Source organism: Chrysochloris asiatica, unplaced genomic scaffold (assembly GCF_000296735.1).
Source record: "Chrysochloris asiatica unplaced genomic scaffold, ChrAsi1.0 scaffold00247, whole genome shotgun sequence".
In the NCBI taxonomy this organism is placed as follows: Eukaryota; Metazoa; Chordata; class Mammalia; order Afrosoricida; family Chrysochloridae; genus Chrysochloris; species Chrysochloris asiatica.
Genome location: NW_006408765.1, coordinates 2669243 through 2695663, shown reverse-complemented (window position 1 = coordinate 2695663; position 26421 = coordinate 2669243). Strand labels below are relative to the sequence as shown.

The 26421-nt window shown below is 35.8% G+C and overlaps 1 protein-coding gene across 2 annotated transcripts in view; it reads left to right on the top strand.

The window, feature by feature from the left end:
- Positions 1-26421, top strand: part of BRINP3 (bone morphogenetic protein/retinoic acid inducible neural-specific 3) — a 737483-nt gene that overhangs the window by 435366 nt on the left and 275696 nt on the right. For both annotated transcript variants that reach the window (XM_006873665.1, XM_006873664.1), the window contains one exon: positions 8168-8404. In XM_006873665.1, coding sequence (XP_006873727.1) covers positions 8168-8404 — 237 coding nt within the window. The remainder of the gene's footprint in view (positions 1-8167; positions 8405-26421) is intronic.

Here is a 26421-nt window from a genome sequence, read left to right as displayed (position 1 = left end):
TAGCATCGATGGACTCAAGCGTGGCAACTCAAGTAGTGAGTTGGCCCATGAACAGGCAGTGTTTCATTCTGCTGTTCATAAGATCTCTATGAGTTGGTACCGACTTGATGGCATCTAACAACAACAAACAAATCAAAATTATTGATAAAAGTAGGCTTAGGATATATAACCAAAGTAATTCACAAAAATATTTGCAAATGTGTATTGAAATTGATATATTAATTTTCATAACTCTTTCTACAATATAGCAAATAAGACGCTTCTAAATGAAAGTATAACAGAAATAATTGCAGTTCATTGAATAAATAACATAATGATAAATGGAAAAAAGATTATGGTTGTCTTGATGTTATTTATTGATCCAGATTTTCAAAAGCTGAAGTCTTTGATCTTCATCTGAAATATTTTAAGTTTTCTTTGCTTCCAGCAAGCAAAGTTGAAATATCTGCATATTGCAGGTTGTTTATGATTCTTCCTCCAATCCTGATGCCATGTCCTTCTTCATATAATCCAGGTTCTTGGATTATTTTCCTCAGTATACAGATTGAATAAGTATGGTGAAAGAAAGAATGTAGCACTAGTTCACACTTTTCTGTATTTTAAACTGTTCAGTATCCCTTATTCTTTTCAAATTATGACCTTTTGGTCTATGTACATGCTCCTCATGGGCAAAATTAGTTGTTGGGGATTAGTTCTTCACAATGTTATCCATAGCTTGATATAATCCACACAGTCAAAAGCATCTGCATAGTCATTAAGCACAAAGAAACATTTTTCTGGAATTACCTGTTTTCAGCCAAGATACATCTAACATCAGCAACGGTATCTTATGGTACAAGTCCTCTTCTTTATATGCCATAGTTTCTGACAGTTCTCTGTTGATGTACTAATGAAGTTGTTTTTTAATTATCTTCAGAAATGTATTCCTGCATGTTATATTTTAATGAATTGTGCATTTGGTTAGGTCACCTCACTTTGGAATGGGCACAGATGTTGATCTCTTTCAGTCATTTGGCCAGGTAGCTATCTTCCAAATTTTTTGGCATAGATCAGTGAGTGCCTCCAGTACTGCATCAGTTTATTGAAAGATTTCAATTTGTATTCTGTCAATTCATGAAGGCTTGTTTTTTGCCAGTGCCTTCAGTGCAGCGTGGACTCCTTCTTCCAGTACCATCAATTCTATATCATGTGTTAGTTCATGAAATGTTTTAACATTGACCATCTCATTTTGGTACAGTGATACTTTGCATACTTTCCATCTTTTTGATGTTTTCTGTATCATTCATGCTTGTTAAAGTGGAGCAACAGCCAAAAGGAGGGAGATCCCCAATGAGCTGAATGGCAGAGTGACAGTAATAATGAGCTCAATATAGCAGCAATTGTGAGAAAGGTGCAGGACCCACAGGTGTTTGATTCTGTTGTAAGTTAATCCATTTGGGCAAAGTTGTTGTTTACGTTTTACTTCTTGAATATCTTTTCAAGGGCTGGTTCAAAACTTCAATACACTTACTGCTTTTCTGGCAAACCCCTGATGGAAAAACTAGATCCAATGTTTGATGCAGCCAGGATATCTTCCAAATTCTAGTTGTTTTAATGATCATATTATTTCACACAGATAATTTGCCATATTTTGTCCATATTTTCTAGACATTTCCTATAAGAAGACTGATTCACAACTAACTAGTTCTCTATTACTGGAAACATCAATATTATACTCTGTGATTCTCAGTTTAGAGCTCAGTTCCTGAAACATCATTTCAGCATTATCTATTGTTGTTGTTGTTGTTAAGTGCCATCGAGTCAGTTCCGACCCATAGTGATCCTGTATAGTGCTTCCAATGAGCAGCTGGTGAGCATGAACCACTGACTTTGCAGTTCAAATGGCTTTACAGTCTGGTTCATTAACCCACAGCGCCATACCAGCACATCTCAGTATTATCTGAAACTGCTCTAATTAGTGTCAGTATTTCTATTCTTTTATTTCTGTACATATTTTTTTAATTCCTTAAGGCATCTTCTAGCCATTCTGAGTTGTCTGCCAAAGCAATTCCAGTTATGTCTCTAGGTATCAATTATTGTTTATGTTAGTTGTATAGCTCTAAAAGTACAAAGTTTTGTGTGATCTATTCCTGAACCTCTTTTCCCTAAAGCTTTATTTTAGTGCAATTTTATAGAATGTCAGTCTCCTTCTTTTAGGAAATGTGTTTATATCACCATAGCAGTAGTACTTATGTATATAAAGCTTATGTCATTGTTTCTAGTCACCAATCTATCCTGTCCAAACTCCTCCTCCAGACTTTTCTATTTCAGTTAAAGCACTATCATCTTTCTAGAGTGTCTGCCAAAATTTATAACATCATTCATGGGCCATACAAAATTATCAACTTTAAAAATTAGCCTGCATTATTTGGTCAAAGATTGGATTAACTCACCCCTAATGTGATGGTGTGGTGCTGTGGGTTAATGCGCCAGACTGCAAAGCCGTTTGAATTGCAAGGTTGGCGGTTCAAGCTCACCAATTGCTCCTCAGAAACCCTATACAGGGACACTGTAGGTCAGAACTGACTGGATGGCACTTAACAACAACAACAACAACAATGTGACGGCTGGAATCCTGGTGTGGCGCTGAGGGTTTAAAGTCAGTGATTCAAGCTCACCAGCTGTTCCTTGGAAACCTTATATGGGTTAACTATGAGTCAGAACCGACTCGATAGTACTTAATAGCAACAATGTGATGGCTGGAACTGCAGCTGCCTTGGCAGGATCAGACCAAATGATTTTCCATGCCATATACAGCCGAAGGGCTGAACATTCCCCATCCCTGTTCTAGATGGAAAGTTGCCATGAAATAATTTCTTATTTATTTTTTATTTTGTTAAAAATTAAGATTGAAATATATCAGGGATTTCTATATACTTGGTCCACATAGAATTTATACTGATTTGGGGGGCCAGTAGCAGATACTGATTTATTCTATCTGATTTATCAATAAAAGAGGGGTTTCAGAATAAATTAGTGGGTTTTTTTGAAGTTGACATTAATCTTTGACCAATAGGGCTAAAAGACATTTCAGACTATTTATTCTTTTATCACGTTATCCCTTTAAGTAATTGAATACATTTCACCTTCTTTCTTGTTGTTGTTGTTAAGGATCATTGAATGATTCCAACTCATAGCTATCATGTATAGGGTTTTCAAGGAGTAGCTGGTGGGTTTGAACTGCCAGCCTTGTGGCTAGCAGTCCATTGCTTTTCATAGAGCAACACACCAGGACTCTTCACATGAAACAAAATACTACCTAGTAAATTGCCAGACCTTCTATCCTATTGCCTTAAATGTCTTTCCATCATGATTTCTCTAGTATAAAGCTTTACAATCTTCTTTTGAAACAAATCTCTTTTCTTTATTCCTTCACTTCCAAATAAGGACCGTTCATTGTACACTACAAGGATAAGTTAAAAGAATTGCTATTAGGGTTCCAGTTCATATTTATATGGGTTTATGACAAGCAAAATGTGTTTAAACAAGTCCCTGCAATCAGTGGATGTCTGCATACAAGGACTCTCAGTAATACATTTGTCTTAACCTCATTAGGGTGCCTTCAGAGAAAGACATAGGATTGTGCTATGGTGTGTGGGGGGATTAAGGTCCCGGCAGACATCACATTTATAACAAAATCAGGTAGAAATCTACACAAATCATTGATGATTTGTAACAAAGTTATATAAGAATGCTTTCCCATATAAGATAATAGTTTTTAGAAGGCTCAATCTTTAGGAAGATCAGGAAGACCTCTAAGATGAACCAAGAAAGGGAAGATCATCAACCTTGGCAAAATCCACATACTAGTAACAGAAACGTGAGTTAGGATCTCACATGGTTCAACATTTTTTGTTTTACATGGACATCTTGGCCAAAACAAGCTTCTCCTGGATTGGTGTCAGAATCATTTTGCAGAAATCAACTAGCTAAAATAGTCGATCTTTCTATCAGTCTTTCAAACAAGATTCAATCTTATGAAGGTGATATTATGGCGTAATATCACATGCAAGTAAAATTTTGCTAAAGATAATTAAAAAAAAAAAAAAAATAGCTGCAACAGTACATTGAGAGAAAACACTGCCAAAGGTTAAAAACAGATTCAGACAAGGACATGGAATGAGGGTTGTCGTTGCTTAAATCCAATGGATCTTGGCAAAATGTAGAGAATACCAGAAAGATGTTTACTTGTGCATAATTGACCATGGAAAGGCTTTAAATTGTGTGGATCATGACAAGCTATGGGTAGCATTGCGAAGAATGGGTATTCCAGAATACTTAATTGTGCTCATGGAGAAACTATATAAACCAAGAAGCAGCTGTTTAGACAGAACAAGTGAGCACTGATTTAAATCAGGAAAGGTATGTGCCAGGGATGTATTTTTCACTATACTTATTCAATCTATATGCTGAGTGAATAATCTGAGAAGTTGGGTTATATGAAAAGTAACCTGGTACCAGGATTGAAGGAAGATTTTTTAACAACCTGCAATATTCAGAAGATACAACCTTGTTTGCTGAAAGTGAAGATGAATTAAAATACTTATTGATGAGCGTCAAATACCACATTCTTCATTATGGACTGCACCTCAATGCAAAGAGAACAGAAATCTTCAGCACTGGACCAGTAAATAACATCATAATAAATGGATAAATGATAGAAGTTGCTGCAGACTTCATTTTGCTTGGGTCCAATATCTATAGTCAAGGAAGCAGCAGTTAGGAAATCAACTAATATACTCCTTTAGGCAAATCTGTTCCTCAAGACCCCTTTAAAATGTTCAAAAGCAAAGATGCGAGTTTGAGGACTAAGGTATACCTGACCTGAGCCATTGTATTTTCAGTAGCATCATATGCATGTGAAAGCTGGACAATGAATACAGAAGACCTTAGAAGAATTCATGCATTTGAGTTATGGTGTTGGTGCAGACTACTAAAAGTACCAAGGACTGTCATAAGAACAAACAGATCATGTTGGAAGAAGTACAGTCAGAATACCCCTAAGAAGCCAGGAAGGAGTGATTGTATCTCTCATACTTCAGACATATTATCAAGAGGAACCATTCCCTGGAGAAGGACATCATGCTTTGTAAAGTGAAGGTTCAGTGAAACAGAGGAAGATCCCTAATGAGATGATTTGGCACAGTGTCAGCAGCAATGGCCTTTTATGTAATAGGGATTGTGAGGATGGCACAGGACTGAGCAGTTTTTGTTTTGTTGTGTATACTATGTCACTATGTATTGGAACTCACTCGACAGCACCTAACAACAGCAAAGTGTTATCTTGACAGATTTTCTCAAAGGTCACAGGGTGATCATGGGGGCTTATTTAACAAAGTTGCAAATTACATTCTTTGTGATAAAAAGCCTGGAAAGTTACATCAGTTACATTTTTGCTATCATGACAGTACATCTTCTTATTCTTTTAGTGTAGCAAGGGCTGTATCATGAAAATTTCTTTTGAAAATGATATATTGTCCCTTCAGACTTCTTTTTATACCAAAACTCAAAGAACATTTTAAAGAAGCACAATTGGAGTCCCTCCATTTTGATATGATGTAAACTGAGTATCGCAAAATCTTCCAAAAAGTGGTCTTTTTATTTGGTATGGCCTAGTGAATTCTAACTCATAGCACCTCCAAGTGAAATAAAATGAAACACTGCCCAGTCCTAGTCGATCCTCATAATTCTTATGTTTGAGCCCATTGTTACCGCCAGTGTCAATACATCTCATTGAGGATTTTCTTTTTCAGTGAACTTCCACTTTATTAAGCATGATGTTCTTCTTCAGGGACTAGTCTCTCCAGACATGTCTAATGTATGTGAGAAGAAATCTCACCTTGCTCAACTGCAAAAAGCAATCCAGCTGTACTTCTTCAAAGACAAATGTGTTTACCTTTCTTGCATGGTAATTTCAATAATCTTTGATAACACTATAGTTCTCTAGTTTTCCTTATTTGTTGGCAAAGGCTCTCATATATATAAGGATATTGAAATTACCAGGGATTGAGTCAGGCCCACCTTAGTCCTCAAAAGGATATCCTTGCTATTTTGCAGCAGATTTGTCTGATGCAATATATTGTTTGATGGAATCTTTGAAAAAAATTGATCTTTTCTCTGTTTATCATGATATTATTTATTCGTTCAGCTATGAGTATTTTTGTTTTCTTTACATCAAGGTAAATTCTACTGAAGGTATCTATACTCTGAGTTTCAAATCCTCTTTGTTTCTAAAAAGCAGGTTATTAATGAAACTTTCTCCAATCCTGATGCCTCTTTATTTTTCATATAGTTCATTTTCTTGTATTATTTGCTGAGCATACAGATTAAATAAGTATGGTGAATTAATACAATTCTGATGCATACTTTTCTTGATTTTAAACTATTCAGCATCCCCTTGTTCTGTTTGAAGGAGCACAATATTCTGGATTTCCTATTCTTCACAATGTGATATTAATAATATTGTCTGATAATTTCTGCATATCATTGGGTCTCTTTTCTTTGTCATGACTCAAAGGGAAGGATTGTTGTGTTGCTGTTCTTAAGTGCCACTGAGTCTGTTTAGTCTCATAGCAGTCCTGTATAGGGTTTCTGTGGAATGGCTGGTGGGTCTGAACTGATAACCTTGAAGTGTTGTTGTTGTTAAGTGCCATCAAATCTGCTCTGACCCATAGTGACCCTGTATAGGGTTTACAAGGAGCAACTAGTGAGGCTGAACTGCCAGTCTTGCAGTTCAAATCGACTTTGCAGTTCAGTTCATTAGCCCACAAATGGAGGGATAGAAATACTGTTTTCAGAAGTGTATAGACCTATATTGAGGATATATAGAGAAACAATCTCTTTACATTTTGATAGTTTATAAATGTTTCTATAATTTTGTAGCAATACTTTTTTAATTGCCTTCATAAATGCTCAAAAGTAATCAACAGTTTTTAAATTCCATTGAATTAATTCCATGCACATTACTGAACTAATACCCCCAATCATATGACTCCAAATTAATTTTTCTAGTCAACACACACATTATGTTCATATAGCCCACACACATTAAAAAGATACTGTTAGTTGCCAATTAAAAAATACATACAGCACTTTATTTATTTTTTATTTTGCTGATATATCCTTAGCATAAAAACTTTATATCTCAGAGTTTAAAGCAACCTAAGTTTAACTAATGTTTAAGTTCTATTTTTTCATGAATATTTTTTTCTTTTTCTTGTCACCCTTGTATGATAGTTTAGCCAATTATTTATACTTAATGAATAACTATTACCACTCTCAGTTATTAAATACTGTTGTACAATATTAATACATAATTATTTCTTTAATTTTTACTATGTACATTTCAAATACCTTAAAAGCAAAGAATATTTCTCATTTTTTTTCATGTCTTACAAATTACCTAGCAATTCTCTTTTAATTTAAAGCAGTCAGTAAGTAGTTTTGTTTGACATGATATAAAAATTATTCAAAGTAAATATGTATGTGCTAAGAATACTTTTCCTAACCAACATATGGGAGATATAGTCTGAAATAATGCAGTTAGTTTAACAGGTAAAACATTTGTAAAGTATGGTATTTTTCCTAGATGATAATATTTGGCCTAACAAATAATAATGAAGGTATACAAATGACTTATCTTAAGAAAGATACATTGTAAAAAATCTAATTTTATGCTAAATAGAAATTTGATATTGGTCAGACTTACTGGTGATTTTATATTTAATTGTATCTAGTGATTTGTTTTCAAATTTTCCTAAAGTTTTAAAATTTATCTTTAAATTAAAACTATAATTTTTCCTGAGATACCATATGCTCTAAGTATTTAATACCTTTTACTGTCTCTTTTGGATATTTTTTCCTAAGAGATTGTACCTTTATAAAACTTGCTTATAGAAAAGCAATGAGATCTTTGATGGTTCATGGAGTCAGCATAAGTTGAAAGGATTATAAATATTAGCAATTTTTTCTCAGATCATTTTGACAATAATTTTAAAATATGCATGTTTCTATTCAAATATTCTTTAAAAAATAACATTTTTGCTAAATATGGTAAACAATTTTTTTTTTCTTAAATGTGAACAAACAAAACAAAAAACTTCTTTGCTTGCTTTCTTTGTTTTTTAAGGGCTTCAGGTACTCCTTCCAGACTATCTTCAGGAGCGTTTTGTACAAGCAGCTTTAAGCTACATTGCTTGTAATTCAGAAGGAGAGTTTATCTGTAAGGACAATGACTGCTGGTGTCAGTGTGGTCCCAAATTTCCAGAATGTAACTGCCCCTCCATGGACATTCAAGCTATGGAGGAAAATCTTCTTCGAATAACTGAAACTTGGAAAGCTTATAACAGTGACTTTGAGGATTCAGGTAAGACTTTCATTTTGATGCACAACCAAATCTTTGGCAAAACAAAGCAAAAACTTGTCTTGGGAAGGTTATTGTACCCTTGTATAGAAAACTATTGCATACTTCAAAGGGATTTTATTTTGTTATTTATCTTTTAATCGGCATTCATATTATATGACTATAACATATGTTCTGTTCCTATAACATATTGTTACATGAATATATGGCTGTTCAATAAAACACTGAATAAACATATACTGGTTATTCAGTATTTTACTGGGTGCATATATGATGCTTCATATTTTGCTGCGTGATTCTAGCAAGAATCTAGCCTGCTCTTGAGATTATATATTTTATCACTTACTTATAAAAGAATGACCTTATCTTTTTCAGTACAATAATTTACTATCTGATACCTCTGATATCTTCTGAAATCTTTTAGTGGTTTTTGAGTTTCACTTGTGAAATAAAATGTAGAGAGAATTTGTATTTATGTATTATTTACAATAACAGGAATCTCATGAATAGTTACTATTACTTAACTTTCTGTTTTTATATTCACAATTACGTAAATTCTAGTTTAATAGTGTTCTTTGGGTCCTGCTATTTGTTAGTTCTGAATAACTGTAACTGAATGATTGTGTTATTGAAGGACCTTGCATCTGATCAACAAAATGGCATTGCAACTACCCCCAGTTAGCGCTGAATGAAGTCCTGCTGAAGCTTCTGGTCTCTGGAAAGCTTAAGTCTTTACTACACCTAGATGCCATCCTCCAGTAATTCCAGGTTTTAGGAAAATCTCCATACCCCCCTCCCATTTGTAAACTCGCCAAACTGTATAGAGACCATACCACCTTAAATAGCCCAGTCTGTAAGAAACAGGCAGGCTCTTGTTCTCCTCTGGTGACTTAGAGTACCCCCTCCCAGGTTTACTCTCAATAAACCTGCCTGCTATTGAAGCCAAGACTCTCCCCTTGTCTCTTTCTTTCTTTTCCCTTATAGTTATCAATATTTTTTCCTACTGACTGCATAACCTATAAAAGTCTATGTTTATCAAGTGTTGAACACAAAAGAGTAAAAGATGACTAAAAGTGAAACATTCATAATCAGACTCATCATTAAAGAGTACTAATAACCGCCAGAGTGTGGAGAACATAATTACGTAGAATGGAGTCAAAATGTTGGACATAGCTTTAACATATGTTAAAATGTTTGAACTGCCACGAGGTCACATTTATACACTTTAATGTTCTTCTTCTTTTGGTGATCCAGTAAGCTAAACACATAACGTTTGATGATGTCTGCTGTTTTGTAAAACCACAATAAATGGTTGAGCAAAGTAACATAGTTTTGATGGTTAAAGTTTACCAAATTACAAACCAAAAGAGTAGGAAAATAGACTTAAGTAAATGGATTTAGGAAAAGATAACAGATTTAAGTTTTAAACCAATTGACACCAAGTTGATTCTGACCTATAGAAACTCCATGAGAAGGCATAGAATCCATAGGGTTTCCAAGACTGCCACATCTTTCTCTCACCAAATGGCAGGTGCATTTGGACCACAGACCTGTAGATTACCAAATGAATACTTTATTCATTGTGCCACCAGTGATCATTCTATCAAAAGAGTGAGATTTAAATAATTCTCATTTTTTGCAATTTTCTATTTATATAAATGAAAATTCAGTCTAGGATCAGAGGTCCCTATCCCTTTGACATTGTTGAAAAACCTCATGATTTCTATTCTCCAGGTCCTCCAGTTTTTCAATTTAATAGTCAAATTTCATTTATTAGTCAATTAATCTGTGCTGTACATGAAGGATTGTCTGATATTGGAAAATAATTATGATTTTTATAAATTTTAGACAAATTTCAATGTATAGTAACTTTCCTAGACTTAGAAAAAAAGCAAAACAACTTTAATCTATATATCATAATGCATAATAGATTAGACCAAGAAATTCTGACCTCCAAATTTGGGAAATTCACAAAAAGGTGCTACTTTTTAGATTTTTCCAAGAAAATAAGTCACTAAGTGAGCACTGGGGGTTTTGTTTCCAAATAGGCTGAATTAAATAGTAGAAGAGCAATGCTAGTTTTAATAGTAACTGTATGTTATTGTTGTGTGCTGTGGAGTTAGTCCCAATGCATATCGACCCACTATGTATAAGACTTCCTCGTGTGGCACTGTAGAATAAGCACTAGACTGCTAACTACAAGGTTGGTGGTTCAAAACCCCCAGCCACTCATTGGAAATCCTATACAGGGTTTCTGTGACTCAGAATAACTCATTGACATTTTATATCATATATAAAGTTCTGATGTGGCACTGTGGGATAAAGCACTGGACCACAAGGTCAGTTTAAACCAAAAGGTCAGAGGTTCAAACTCACTAGCTGCTCCCTGGAAACCCTATACAGGGTTGCTATGAGTCAGAACTGACTCAATGGCACTTAACAACAACAACAATACATATAAATGGAGCCCTGGTGTGGTACTGTAGAATAAGCAGTAGACTGGAATCTACAAAGTTGGCAATTCAAACTTAACCATATGCTTCTCAGAAACCCTATGCAGGATTGTCGCTATGAATCAGAACTGACCCGAAGGTACTTAACAACAACAACTATAGACTAGTGAGGTTGAACTTCTGACCCTGCGGTTCAAACTAACCTTACAGTCCAGCGCATTAACCTGCAGCACCATGCCAGGACTGCTATATACATATATGTTGTTGTTAAGTGCTGTCGAGTGGATGCCAACCCATAGCGACCCCCTATAGGGTTTCCGAGGAGCATCTGGTGAGCTTAAACCACCAACCTTGCAGTTCAAATGGCTTTGCAGTCTGGCACATTAACCCTGTTAAGTATATTTGTAAAGTGCTATTAAGTCATTTCCGCCTCATAGCAAAACCTGTATAGGGTTTCTGAGGAGCAACTGGTAAGCTTATACTCCAATCTTGTGGCTCAAACTAACCTTGCAGTCCAGTACTTATCTTACAGCACCACGTATATGTATTTGTGTGTGTGTGTGTGTATATATATATTGTTATTGTTCTGTGCCCTTATTAAAAATGTTTTAGGCTGAGATATGGGCCATGAATGCACTTCTGTCTTCATTTATTCATCAGTAATGTATCTTTGTCCTCTAAGGGCTACTTTTAGGGGACCAAACAGGTGAAAGTCCAAGAAAGGAAGATCAGGACTATAGAGAGGATGCTTTAACACCTCAAAATGATGTTTTTGCAGAGTGTCAACAGTGTGGGCAGAGTTGTGGTGATGTGCATTTTCATGCAAGATAACAAACTTGGAGAGCAGTTCTCTGAGTTTAATTCAATGTTTAGTCTTCAGCTCTTCAGTGAGCATCTCACTGTTAGAAGCACTATTGATTGTCGAAGTCTTTTCCTGATGATGTTCCAATACTAGCCCTTGAGAATCCCAGAAAATTGTAAGCATCAATTTTCTACCTGATGGTTTACTGTTTTATTTGTGTGTGTGCACATTTAGTTTTATTGTAACAAAGCAACTTGTAAACTTTTCATCTGAGCATCATCTTTCCTTTCTAGTGAAACAAAAAGAATTTTTAAAATAAACAGTGAAAAAATTACAATGGAGAATGTCAATTCCAAATAGGACATTGAGGGGCAGGGCTCAAGTCATCTTTAGGAGAGAATTTTACTTTGAATGTATCATCTTAAGCTGCAAGGATGTCTGTTAAACATTACAATTAAGCATGCCAAAGGAGAAGCCATGTCTTCAACATGCCCAATTAACCCACCCAACCATCTCAAATCCAACCTTTGCTTACTTTCTATAGCTCCATTAAAAAAAAAAATTCTTTTTTTCAAAAAGAGAAAGTAAACAGATACATGTTGGTAAATGCTAAATGTCCACATTCACAGAGAAACACAGTGTAATCTATGAGCCCAATATACAGAGAAAGGAAAAAAAAAAAAAGATAGGATTCTATGCACTACTGCACAGGGACCTCACATCCTCCAGCTTCCAGCAGAGCAAAGAGAACAGAAAGTTTTGTTTTGTACTCACGGAGCGTGGTGGTGCATTGATTCCATAGATTTTGTTAAGACAGGAATGGATAAAAATTAATTTGGGAACAGAAAGGAGTAGCGATTCTTTTCCCACTTTATCTGCTCAAGATATTTCTCCTTTAAAATACATTGAGAGCCATGGTGTACTGGAGCGAAAAGGGACCTCAAGAACAGGATGACTGAGCACATGACAGGAAAGGAAAAGAAGAACATAAAAGCCTGAAACTTGCTTCCAGGGATTGAAGAAACAATTTAAAAGGTTAGAATCCTTATTAGTTCTTATTAGTCTTATTATTCATCTTCTTAACAGTTTTATTGGTCATGTTCTTATTAGTCATCTTCTTCTTCATGCTCCTGTCATTCCTCTCCCTCATCACCATCTTCATCTTCTTCTACTTCATCTTCATTCCCTTCTTCATCAATATCTTTCTAACTTCCTCTTCCTTCTTTTTCTTCATTATCATCATCATCATAATTTTCTTCCATTTCTTCATCATCCATATCAGGAACTAAATAGTACTGTAATGAATTTAGCCAAATATAATCTTTGATAACCACTCCTAACTCATTTGTACCTGCATCAGAATGATCAGGTGAAAAAGCTCTCTGGTTCTTCATGCTGCCTCCTCTTGCTGACTTTATTCTGTGCTTGACTTGAGCATTTTGTCAAGTCCTTTGCAGATTTCCATTTAATTTCAGTTGGTTTTGGTAATGTATCACCATTCTCATTTGGATGAAATTCTGTCACTTCAACTCTGGTAGAATAATGCAGTTCCTCTTCATCTTCCTTCCCAAGCAATGCAAACACTTGTGGATGGTTGACAAATGTTGTTACCCAAAATTTGGGATTTTGGTGATCAATTCTGACTTCTTCTGAAAGAATGGTTAGCGGAGTTTGTTGTATTTCTGTTCTATCTTCAAACTCTCCTCACTGGCTTGCTCATTAAATCTGTCTATTTCATTTTGCCCTTCATCAATATGTTCAATTGCTTCCTGCTTTCTTTTTCTCCCTTTGGTAAGTTCAAAGAGGCCAAAGTCTGCTGAACCTTACGTTTCTTAATTTGAGGAAGGAGTTTTGGGGCCATGCTGCAAGCAGAGTCCAAGAAGCACGGCAAACAGGATTTGCGTGATGGGAAAATGCTTCTGGTGGTTGATTTTTTAACTTTTTCTTGCTTGGCAATTAAGGATGTTTCCTTTCCATATTCTGCCATTTGTTCTCAGGCTCATAGTGATAAATCCATATCTTGTCACCAGTAATAATTTTTTTAAAGAAACTTTTACCTTCTTTTGAGTGTAGGTCCAAATTTTGTTTACAAATGTCCAAATACCTCTATTTATGCTTTTCCATGATTTGTTTTGGTACCTATCTCATACAAACTTTTTGAGATCCAAATTTGTTATGAATTATTTTATAGGCAGAACCAAGTAATTTGCTACATAATTCACTGCCACTCATCTTTTCAACAGAATCATTTCACATGCATACTCAATGTTGTCATCATCTACAGATAATTTTGTATGGCCTATAAATGATGTTATATGTTTTGGCAGAAAAAGTTTCCACACTCTTGCTTACAGGGTTGGTATGAGTCAAATTGACTCAACCACACTTGACAACAACAAGTACTTTGTAAGGAGTTGAACTAGTTTCCTTTATTTGCCTGATTATTGGCAAAAGAGAAGTACTGTGTATAAGTATCACTTTTTAAATGTATCTGTTGAGAATTTCTAAATTTTATATATATTGCTGCTCTTAAGTGCCTTTGATTTGGTTTCAACTCATAGAAATCATGTACAATGGTTCTTTGAAGAAGCTGATGGGTTTGAAATGCCAGCCTTGTGGTTAACAGTCCAGTGCTTAGCCTACAGCTCCATGTCACGACTCCCAACTTTATATGTAATAATAAAAAATAATTCATGAATCCTTGTATATATGCCTGAAATTCAACTCTAATTATACTCTGAAAAGACGATACAGATTGTGGTATAGTACAGTTTTAGGTTACTTCCAAACGTTTAATTCAACTTAACTTTAAAAATATTTAAATAATAATAGCTGCAAAGAATATGTTGTTGTTGTTGTTATGTGCCGTGGAGTCGGAACCGACTCATACTTATTTAAAAAAAAAATTGTTGAGTCTGAGAAAAAAATCAGCTTGTCTATGTTATTTCATACAAAATACATTCTGCCTTTGAATATAGGCAATTTATCCTTAAACAAAAATAATCACATGAAAGGTGTCTATCAGCATAATTACAGCAGAAATGTTAAATGCTAATAATTGTCACCACACAAAATAGGAAGAAAACAAGTTATTCTGAGTTCTGTTAGGTACAGAAAACTTTTGCCAGTTTCTTTCTTCTTATAATTATAGCAGTATAAAACTCAATCAGTAATTTACTTAGCATAGAATACTGTTATTTTGATGTTGTTTATATTTGATTAATTTTTGTTATTTAAAAGACAAATCCTGGAAAATGCACCTGTTGCTGCTTGCAAAAAATTAAGAGAATTTCAAAATAGAATACATTGATCTTTTCATGTCTTGCAACCTGAAATAATTTTCTGCTGTAAGAACACTATTTAAACAAATCTAGTCCTGGTGTGACTATGCAAGACTAGTACTGTAATGCTAACAGCAACTTTGGAGGTTCAAATCCACCAATCAACCCTGGGAACCCTATACAGGATTGCTTGGAATTGACATCAACTTGATGACACTTAACAACAATTAGGAAAATATGTCATTAGCACTTGACTGCTAACTACAAGGTGAACAGTTCAAACCCAGTCACTCCTTAGAAACCCTATGCAGGGTCACTATAAAACTCAAAACACCTTAATAATGCTAGTGTTAGGTGCTATCAAGTTATTTCTGATTCATGGCTTCCCTGTGCACAATGTAACAAAACACTGACCATTCCTGTGTCATCATCACAATTCTTACATTTGAACCCAATGCTGCTGCCACTGTGTCAGTCCATTTCGTTGTGGATATTTCTGGTTTTTGCTGACCCTCCAATTTACCAAGCATGATGTTCTTCTCCAGGGACTGGTCCTTCCCTATAACATGTCCGGTCTTTCCATCCTGGTTTCTAAGGAACTTTCTGACTGTATTTAATTCTAGAACTTACTTGTTTGTTCTTCTGGCAGATTAGGGTACTTTTAACATTATTCTCTAACAAAATCATTCAAATTCATCAATTCTTCTACAGTCTTCCTTATTCTCTTTCCAACTTTTACATACATATGAAGTGGTTGAAAGTACCGTGGCTTGGGTCAGGTGCACCTTAGTCCTCAAACTGCTTTCTTGGCTCTTTAACAGTTTAAAGTGTTTTTGTTGTTGTTGTTGTTTTGTAGCAGGTTTTCCTAATGCAATATGTCATTTGATTTCCTGACTCTTGCTTCCAAGTGTGTTGATTGTGAATCTAAGCAAAATGAATTATTTCACAATGTCTTTTCTCCATTTATCATAATGTTATTTATTGGTGCAGTTGGAAGACTTTTTCTTTACACTGAGGTGCGATATACTAAAGTCTATACAGTCTTTGATCTTCGTCAGTATTTTTTAAGTCCTCTTTATTTCCAGCAAGCAAGATTGTTAATGAGTCTCGCTCCAATCCTGATGTCATGTTCTTCTACAGTTGAGCTTTGCCACAACAGCAGTATCTCCCTGAGCTCACAGCCTTGGTAATTTTATAGGGCTAAAGAGCGGGGAACACGATATGATACTGTCAGCATTATTGACAACATCCTGTGATTTCATATCTTACTTCCTGGCTCCTTTTTCCTCTAGGTGGTTGCTCATTTCTCATCCATGTATACCGTGTCCAAGTCTCTGCTTTGAGACCCAGGTCTGTCTCTGAAGCACCATAATGAGGTTAACAACTTGACTGAATAAATTGTTACTGTGCCTTTCGCATGGCGTGTTAGGGGTAGTGCTTGTGGTTAGTGGACTTCTGCATTTGTCAGGGCTGGTGAGCTCAAAGGGGAATAGTAATTCTTGCTATTCACTAAAAATAAGTGTTTTGCTAAGTTTTTTTTCCTGCCCCACATGTGCTTTGCAAGGTCTTTGCTTTTGCAAGAGAATTGTCTGCCCAGTCTTTATTTTTTTCTCTCTGTCTTCATTCTTTCTCCCTACTGGTTGTATCTTTCTCTAAAGGCAAGACATTGTTGTTTTTTGTTGTAGTTAAGTGCTACCAAGTCGGTTTCAACTCATAGTAACCCTGTATAGTGTTTCCAAGGAGCAGCTCATGGGTTTGAACTGCTGACCTTGTGTGTAGCACTTCAGTGATTATCCTATGGCACCATACCACAATATCATTATTCTTTAGAAAAACTGTGTTATCACTTGAAGTATAGGAAATCTAAGGTGTGTTTTGTAGCCTGCCATCATATGACTTTCTCAGGACCATGCTCTGGTGAATGGGAAGATATATATTTAATAATATTAGGATGCTAACTAAAGGTCACTTTGTAATGGGAATTGCCTAAGTGATACTTTTCGAGAGCATTCTCCATTTGAAACTGCATCTTAACTGGATATACCTTATACTACTATAATGTTACGAGTCCTGGTGTGGCACGGTGGATTAGTGCACTGGACTGGAAAGTCACTTTGAATCACAAGATTGGCGGTTCAAGCTCACCAGCTGGTCCACGAAAACCCTTTACAGGTTTCCATGGGTTGGAACCAACGAAACAACAGCAACTATAATGTTAGAATGCATAAATGCTAATAAAAAGATTATAGTATAACTTGATATACAATCATAAAAATATAATGATTTATTTCTATTTGTTTATATAGATGATTCTTACTTTTTTCTCAAAACAGCTTCTCCCTCAGCTGATAGATCATCATTAGTGTACAGTAAGAAATATATTTCCCAGGAAAAATAAGTATATCTTTATCAAATATCTCAATTGTAATGAGCATGGTACTTTACATGTTATTTATTGCTCTTGTTGTTTAATGCCATGTAGTTGGTTCTAACTCAGTAACACTTATAAGGTTTCTGAGGAGAGGTTGGTGGGTTTAGCTGCTGTGATCACCAGTTCAGTGCTTAATCTACAATGCAACACCAGGACTCCTTACACATTTTTGTGGTTAACTGCCTTTGAGTTGTTCTGGATTTATAGCGACCCTGTGTAGATTTTGGAGGAGCACCTGGTGAGTTTGAACCACTGAACTTGCACTTCAATACATATCATACACTGAAAGGATCTCATATATTCTCTTCAGAACACCAATTTAAAATATGGTATTGAGTTTATACCGATGTATCCAACTAATTTTGGTAGACCCTTTCCCTGGTTAAAAAGATCAGTTTAGGATGACAAATGCAGCTAATCATGGAAAAATATTTCCCTGATTTAAAAAATCTGTTCAGAACACATGGAACATTATTTATTGGACAATGGAAAATATTTGCTTGGAATACTTAGGGCAGGGGTAGAGAAGATTTTTTATTTTTCTACAACTGCTACAGGGAGAGACATTAGCGTTTCTTCTACGATATGAAAGAAAGTTGCTTGTACCATGTATGGTAGAAACATCTGTCCACCTTAGTTATATCACTGAGTTGCTAAATAATATCAAAGTGCAGTAGCATAAACATTCGGTTGCTAATTGCAAGGGTAGCAGTTGAAACCCATCAGCTCCTCTATGGGAGAAAGATGAGACTTTCCACCTTGAAAATACTATTCAACATCGCTTTGAGTCAGAACTGACTCGATGGCAGTGGAGTGGAGTTAAACCCACCTGGTTTCTGGAGTTTCAGTTATATGAGCCAATATATGTCCTTTACCATTAGTTAAATTTGAAGTGATTTACTATGTTAAGGGAGTCCTTGTGTGGCACTGTGGGTTAATGCATTGGATAGCAGTGTTGGTTTGATCCATAAGTTCAGTGTTTCATGCTCACCAGCCATTCCTTGGAAACCCCACACAAGATTGCTATGGATCGGAACCAGTTGTACAACACTTAACAACAACAACAACCATGCAAAATAAACTAGGTAAAGCTACATTGATTAAAGAACTGCAAACTATGTTTGGATTATAACATTAAAATTTATTTATTTTTGTCCATTGTGAAAAGACAAGGTAAAAGTATTACAGTGAAATGTGAAAAGAAATTCTGGAGTTAGAAAATGTAAAGGGAAGAACTTGCACAGCATTTCTCAAGCTGAAAGAATTGATGAAAACATGTAAACCTTAACTTGCATTATTGAAGGATTGGTGTGATACTGTAGGATAAGCACTGGACCTCAAGGTTCATTTGAACCACAAGTTTGTCACTTCAAATTCATCAACTGCTCCTCAGAAACCCCACACAGAGTCACTTTGAGTAAGAATTGACTCAATGGCACTTAACAACAACAAGAACAATGGACAACATATTGAATGATGCAGGAAGGATCAAATGAAGGTGGAATACATTCAAAGAGTCACTGTACCAAATAGAATTGGTTGATATAAAAAATTTCAGTAGTAGCATATGAGCAATAACTGATGGTATTGCAAGAAGAAATCCAAGCTGCACAGAACTACTGGGGAACAACAGGGTTCAAGGAATTGACTTAATACAATTTAAATGTTTCAACAAACTGATGTACCACTGAAAGTACTCACCAAGAAATTGGACGACTCTATCTGCCAAAGAGATTGGAAGAAATCCATACATATGCATATTCCAAAGCTAGATCACCCAACAAAATGTAAAGATTATCAAACAATATCACTAATATCAAATACAAGGAAATTGTTTAAAATTTTGATGGCAGCAGGGAGATGCCAGAAATTAAAGTCAGATTCAGAAGTCAACATGGAATGATGGATATCACTGCTGGCACCAGAAGGATTTGGGCTGAAAGCACAGAATATCAGAAAGGGGTTCTATTATTTATTATTTATTGTGTATTATTGACTATGCTTGGCCAAGTTGAAGGTTGGTGATAAAAAGGAAGACCCTGACTGAGATGGATGGATGCAGTAGCTGCAACAATAGGCTCAAACACAATTATGAGAATGGTATATGACTAGGCATTGTTTTGCTCTTTTGCAATAGGGCCGTTGTGATTTGGAAGTATCTGAGATGGCACTTAATAACACCACCACCAACAACAACAACAGAAGACAAACCTTTTGAAAACATCAAAAGCACTCAATGTAATTTTCCTGGAAAGAAAGCTTGAGTATTCATGAAATATTCTAATGATTACTATCCACAATTATGGAAGCTAGATATACCATTTTCTTATTCCTCAGATGCAGAATGCACTTAAACTTTACTGCGAGAAAGACAAAACAAACTCTTATCTATTAGTGACTTGATGGCTCTTTCAGCAAATTTACCTATGGATTTTTTGATCCATAGAAGCAAAATTATCTATCCAAGACTCAGCATATATCAAAGTAAAACTGGTCAGGATAACTACAGTTGGCATTTCCTTTCAGAAAGATGAAGAGCAGGAACCACAGAGCAAACTCTAATTAGTAACAATTCTGAAATTCTATTGTAAAGACATTTTGAGAGTCTTTTAAACTCAGGATGGTGACTAATCATTTATTACTATTATTATTGTTGCTGTGTTCTTTTGAGTATATCCTAACTTATATGATAGAATAGAACTGCCCTGTAGGATTTCCTCAGTTGCAATCTCTAAGGAGCTTTGGTAGCATAGTGGTTACGAATCGGGCTGCAAACGGCAAGGTCAGCAGTTCAAAACTATCAGCTACTCCAAGGGAGAAAGATGAGGCATTCTGCTCCCGTGGAAACTCTCTTCAAGGTTGCTATGGGTTGGAACCAACTCAACGGCACTTAACAACAACAATCTCTATGGGAGCAGATCTCCAGGTCTCTTCTACCATGAGCCACCCATTGGCGGGTTTGAACAGCCAACATTTTTATTACAGCAGAGTGTTTAACCATGGCACCATCAGAGTTCCTTATTCCTTGATTGTTGCTTTTGTTAAGTGGCTTCAAGTTGGTTCCAGGAGCAGCTGTTAAGTTTGAACCACCGACCTTTAGGATCAAATTGACTGAGGGTTAGTGCTTATCCTAAGTGCCATGTTCGCTCTAGGAGTTCTGTGCATTAGTTTTCAGGAACTCAAACTAATTCATCCTATTCTATTATCCTCCTTTGTTGCATATGAGATAAGAATTGGAAAATAATCCTCAGAAACAGCTTTCTCAGTCTGCATTGTGCTAAAACACTGAGGTACAAAGGTCATTTTTAAAAGTTAAACTTCACAAACTTTGAAGTCTGTAGTCATGGTTTCTTTTGGTAGTAAAAATCAGAGCTTCACTGAACTAATAGGCATACTTACAGGGTTGTTTTGTTTTGTTTTTTGCTTGCTGAATAGTTTGTTTTGTGTGTATAAACCCCTATTTGTTATTTTTCTTTTCTTTTTACCATATTCCCACATCTTCCCACTCTCATTTGAATTGCAAAATGTTCTTAGATTCATTTAGTATTCTCTTTTTCTGTTCTAATGACTGGCTCTCAGTCTATGTACAGGTTCCTTATGTGTACAATTAAGTGTTCTAGAATATACATTTTAAATAATGTTATCGATAGTTTGCTATGATCCATAGTCAGATGCCTTTGCATAGTTAACAAAGCACAAGTAAACTTCTATGTTATAGTCTTGCTTTCAGCCAAGATCCATCTGATATCAGCAGTGATATCCCTAGTTCCACATACTCTTCTGAATCCAACTTGAATCACTGGCAGCTTCATGCTGTACTACTGCAATCATTAAAAAAATAAAATAAAATCTTCAGCAAAATTTTACTTTTCTGTGATATTGATTATATTGTTCAATTATAGCCATAGTTTACTGGGACACCTATTTTGGAATGGGTAAAAAATATGGATCGCTTCTAATCAGTTGGCTATATAGTGTCCTCCAACTTTCTTGACATAGATGAGTGAGTGCTTCAAGTGTGGTATCAGTTTGTTGAAATATGTTAATTTCTATTTCATCAAGCCCGGGAGTTTTGTTTTTCAACAGTGCTCCTATGCAGCTTGTACTTTTTCCTTAAATACAAAGGGTTCTTGATCATATGATACCTTTTTAAATGACTGTACATCTACCAATTCTGTTTGTACAGTTACTTATTGCATCCTTCCATCCTCCTTTGGATGCTTCCTACATCATTCAGTATATTGTCCACAGAGTCCTTCAATGTTGCAAATCTAGGCTTGAATTAATTCTTCAAGTCTTTCAGGTTGAATAATTGTGAACCTGTTCTTACATTTTGGTTTTGTAAGCCCAGGTCTTTTCAGATTTCATTATAATATTTTAGTTTGTCTTCTACTACTGGTCTTTGAAATTTTTTGCTCAGCTCTTTTATATCCTCATTTCTTCCATTTGCTTTAGTTTCACTACATTGAAGAGCAATTTTCAGTCTCTTTTGACATACACTTGGCCTTTTCTTTCTTTTATGTCTTTTTAACGATCTTTTGCTTTCTTTCTCTGTGATGTTCTTGATTCCATCCCAGTACTTCTCTGGTTTCCAGTCATTAGTATCTTATACATCAAAACTATTCTTGAGATGGACTCTAAATTCAGGTGAGATACGTACAAGGCATATTTTGAATTTCATGGACTTGATTTAATTTTTTAAATCTTAGACTGAACTTTCATATAATCAACTGATGATATGTCCCTGGCCTAGTTTTAGTTGACGATATTGAGCTTCTCCATTATCTTTTCCTACAGATTCCTATGTGAGGTCTAGATGTAGGGTCATTTTTTATGTTGTTGAAGAAATGGTATTTGCAATGAATAAGTCATTCGTCTTGAAAAATACTATCATGTCATCTCCAGCAGCACATCTATGACCTACACATCCTTTTTCCAACTTCCATTTCTTCCTTTTCATTTCCAACTTTTGCATTCCAATCACCAGTAATTATAAATATATCTTGATTGCAAGTTTGATCAATTTCAGACTGAAGAACTTGGTTGTTGTTGTTGTAAAGTGCCACGGAGTTGGTTCTGAGTCATAGCAACCCTGTACTATTCTGTTTCATAATCACTGCCTTCAGTTGTTGGTGTATAAATCTGAATAATATTGCTTTTAACTGTACTTCTTTAGAGGCATATTGATGTTAATCTGTCACAGAAAGTATTATTCTTAAATATGTCTTGAGATGCTCTTTTTGACAATCATTGCAATGCCATTCCTCTTCAGTTTGTCATAACCAGCATAGTAAAGTATATTATTGCCCATTTCAGAATGGCCAATAACAGTCCATTTCATAAGAGGACAGCAAGAACTTCCTATAGTAAGAATGCAAAAGTTCATAAACAAGAAAGGAAACAAAGAAAAGTTCTAAGTGAATATCAGAAGAGACTCTGAAACTTGCTTTTGTGCATAGCAAAGCTAAAGTGAATGGAAGAAATGAGGAGCTTAAAGGGCTAAACAGAAAATTTCAAAGGGCAGTTGGTAAAGCCTAAATATTATAATGAAATATGCAAAATCCTGGAGTTAGAAAACCAAAAAGAGCAACATGTGTAGCATTTGTCAAGCTGAAAAAAATGAAGAGAAGATTCAAGCCTCAACTTACAATATTGAAATATATTATGGGCAAAATACTGAATGATGCAGAAAACATCAAAGAAGATGGAAGACATACACAGAGTCACTATACCAAAATAAGTGTTAGGAATGTTTAAACATTATAACAGGTAGCATATGATCAACAACTGAAGGTACCGAAAGAAAAAGTCCAAGCTGTCGTAAAGGTTCTGGTGAAAAACAAGTCTCTAGGAATTGAATATAAATGGAAATCTTTTAACAAACAGATGCAGTGCTGTAGGCTCTCACTGATCTCTGTCAAGAAATTTGGAAGACAGCTACGTGGCCAAACAATTGGAAGAGATACGTATTTGTGCACATCTCAAAGAAAGGTGAGCCGACAGAATATAGAAATCATTGACAACAATACTTTTAAAATTACAGACAGGTTACTTTTTGCTGAATTTAATGTAAACAACTACAGCAGTGTATCAACATGGAGCGGCAAAATATTTAGGTTGGTACCAGGAATACTATCGCTAAAGACAGATGGATCTTGGTTTAAAACAGAAAATACCTGAAAGATGTTTACTTGTGCTTTATTGAATATTCAAAACTTTCAACTGTGTGGATCATGACAAGCCATGGAGAATTTTTCAAAGAATGGGCATTCCATAACACTTATATGTACTCATGAGGAATCTGTACATAGACTAAGAGGCAGACATTAGAACAAAACAAGAAAATACTGAATGGCTTAAAATCAGTAAAGGTGTACACCAGGGTTGTATTCTTTCATCATTCATATTCACCATGTATTCTAAGCAAATAATTTGTGAAGTAGGATTATATGAAGAAATGCCTGACATCAGGATTGGAGGAAACTAATTAATAACCTGCTATATGTGGCGCTGTGGGTTAATGCGCTAGACTGCAAAGTCAGTTTGAACTGCAAGGTTGGTGGTTCAAGCTCACCAGTCACTCCTTGGAAACCCTCTCGAGGGTCGCTATAGGTCAGAACCGACTCGACGGCATTTAACAACAACAACAACAACATATATAGATGTCTGGAGTCCTGGTGTGGCATTGTGGGTTAATGCGTCTGACTGCAAAGCCATTTGAACTGCAAGGTTGGCGGTTCAAGCTCACCAGCTGCTCCTCGGAAACCCTATACAGGGTCGCTATGGGTAGAAACTGACTCAACGGCACTTCACAACAACAGCATATGTAGAAGTGGAGCCCTGATGTGGCACTGTGGATCAATGCACTGAACTACAAAGTCATTTGAACAGCAAGGTTGGCAGTTCAAGCTCACCAAACGCTCCTTGGAAACCCTATACATGGTCACTATGGATCAGAACCAATTCAGTGGTACTTAACAACAACAACAACATATGTAGAAGTGAAAACTACTTGAACTAATTATTGATGAAGATCAAAGAATTCAGCATTTAGAATCTCAATGGAAAGAAAACAAATGTTCTCACAAATGGACCAATAAATAGCATCACGATAAATGGAGAAATGTTTGAAGTTGCCAGATTTCACTTTGCTTGAATCCACAATCAGTACTCATGGAAGTAGGAGTCAGGATATCAAATGTCATATTGCATTAGGCAGATCTGCTGCAAAAGATCTCTTTAAAGTGTTCACAAGTAAAGATATTAGTTTGCAGACTAAATTGCTCCTGACCCAAGTCATGGTATTTTAGACATCTCATATCCATGTGAAAATTAGACAGTGAATAAGGAAGACCCTAGAAGAATCGATGAATTATGGTATTAATGAAAAATATTAAAAGTACATGGACTGCCAGAAGAACAAACAAATATGTCTTGGAATAAGTATAGCCAGAATGTTCCTTAGAATCCAGGATGGTGAAACTTCATCTATCATACTTAGGACAAGTTATCAGGAGAGACCAGAATCTGGAAGAGAACATCATGCTTAGTAGGTAGAGGGTTAGCCAAAAAAGAAGAAGACACCATGAGATGGACTGAAACAGTGCCAGGAACCATGGGCTCATTCGTAACAACAAGCATGATAATGGTGCAGGACCAACCAGTGTTTTGTTCTTTTGTGGGTAGGGTTGCTATACATTGGAATCAACTCAATGGCTCCTAAAAGCAATAAAAACAACAATGTGCATTTTATGTTACTGTTGCATAGGAAGGGCTCTACTGTGGCACTGTTGGACACTAGACTATGGCACTAGATAAGCTCTACTGTGGCACTAGATAAGCTCTAGGCAGGTAATGAGAAGGTCAGCAGTTCAAACACACCAACCACTCTCGGAATCCCTATGTAAAGTCGCCATTAGTAGGAACTGAGTAGATGGATACAAAACAGCAACAAAGCCCAGCATACTGATCTGTATGTGTTCCATTCCATTTTTGACAGTGTCCTATTTTCATAGATGCATACTTCATACATCCCAAGTTCTGATTAGTGATAAATGCTTGAAGCTGTTTCTTCTCGTTTTGAGTCCTGTACCCTAGCAAATGAAGGACTCTAAACCTGTGTTCTATCCACATCATTAAGGTCAACTCCATTTTGAGGAGGCAACTTTTTCCCAGTCATATTTTCAGTGACTGCCAATCTCTGGGGCTCATCTTCCAGCACTACATCTGATAATGTTCCACTTCTATTCATAAGGTTTTCAGTTGCTAATCATTCAGAAGTGGTCCACCTCTCTTTCTTCATGGTGTGTTTTAACTGTCCAGCCCCACTGAAACCTGTCCTCCATGAGTGACACTTCTGGTATCTAAGATACATGTAGCATTGCTACCAGCATCACAGCAAGACACAAGCCATCACATTACAACAACCTGACAGATGAGTGTTGGCAATGTTGTTGTTAGGTGCTGTTGAATATTAAATAGGTTTAATATCATAACAACCCTATGTACAAAAAGAATTAAACACATGCCAGGTCCTGAACCATCCTCACTATCATTGCTATGTTGGAGCCCATTGTTTCAGAGACAATGTAACGTTACTTCATAGAGGGCCTTCCTCTTTTTCATAGACCTTCTACTTTGCAAAACTTGATTTGCAGCTCCAGTAATTTGCCCCTCCTGATGAAGTTGTGTGCTCTGGTGAGGATTTGTAGCCTTGGAAACACTGTACAGGGTCACTTTAAGTAAGATTCAGTTTGACTGCAGTGAGTTTGGTTTTGTTTGGATAACATGTCCAAAATATATCACGTGAAGTTTGTTCATATTTCCTTCTAAGAGATTTTCTGGCAGTGTTTCTTCCAAGAGTTTATTTATTCTTCTGGCAATCGATCATGTTTCCTAACACTGTAATTCAAAGGGATAAATTATTCAGTCATCTTTATTCATTTTCCGATACATATTGTTGTTGTCAGTTGTCATCGAGTCAGAACCGACCCATAGCGACCCCATGCACAGCAGAATTAAACAATGTCCGATCCTGGGCCAACCTCACTAAC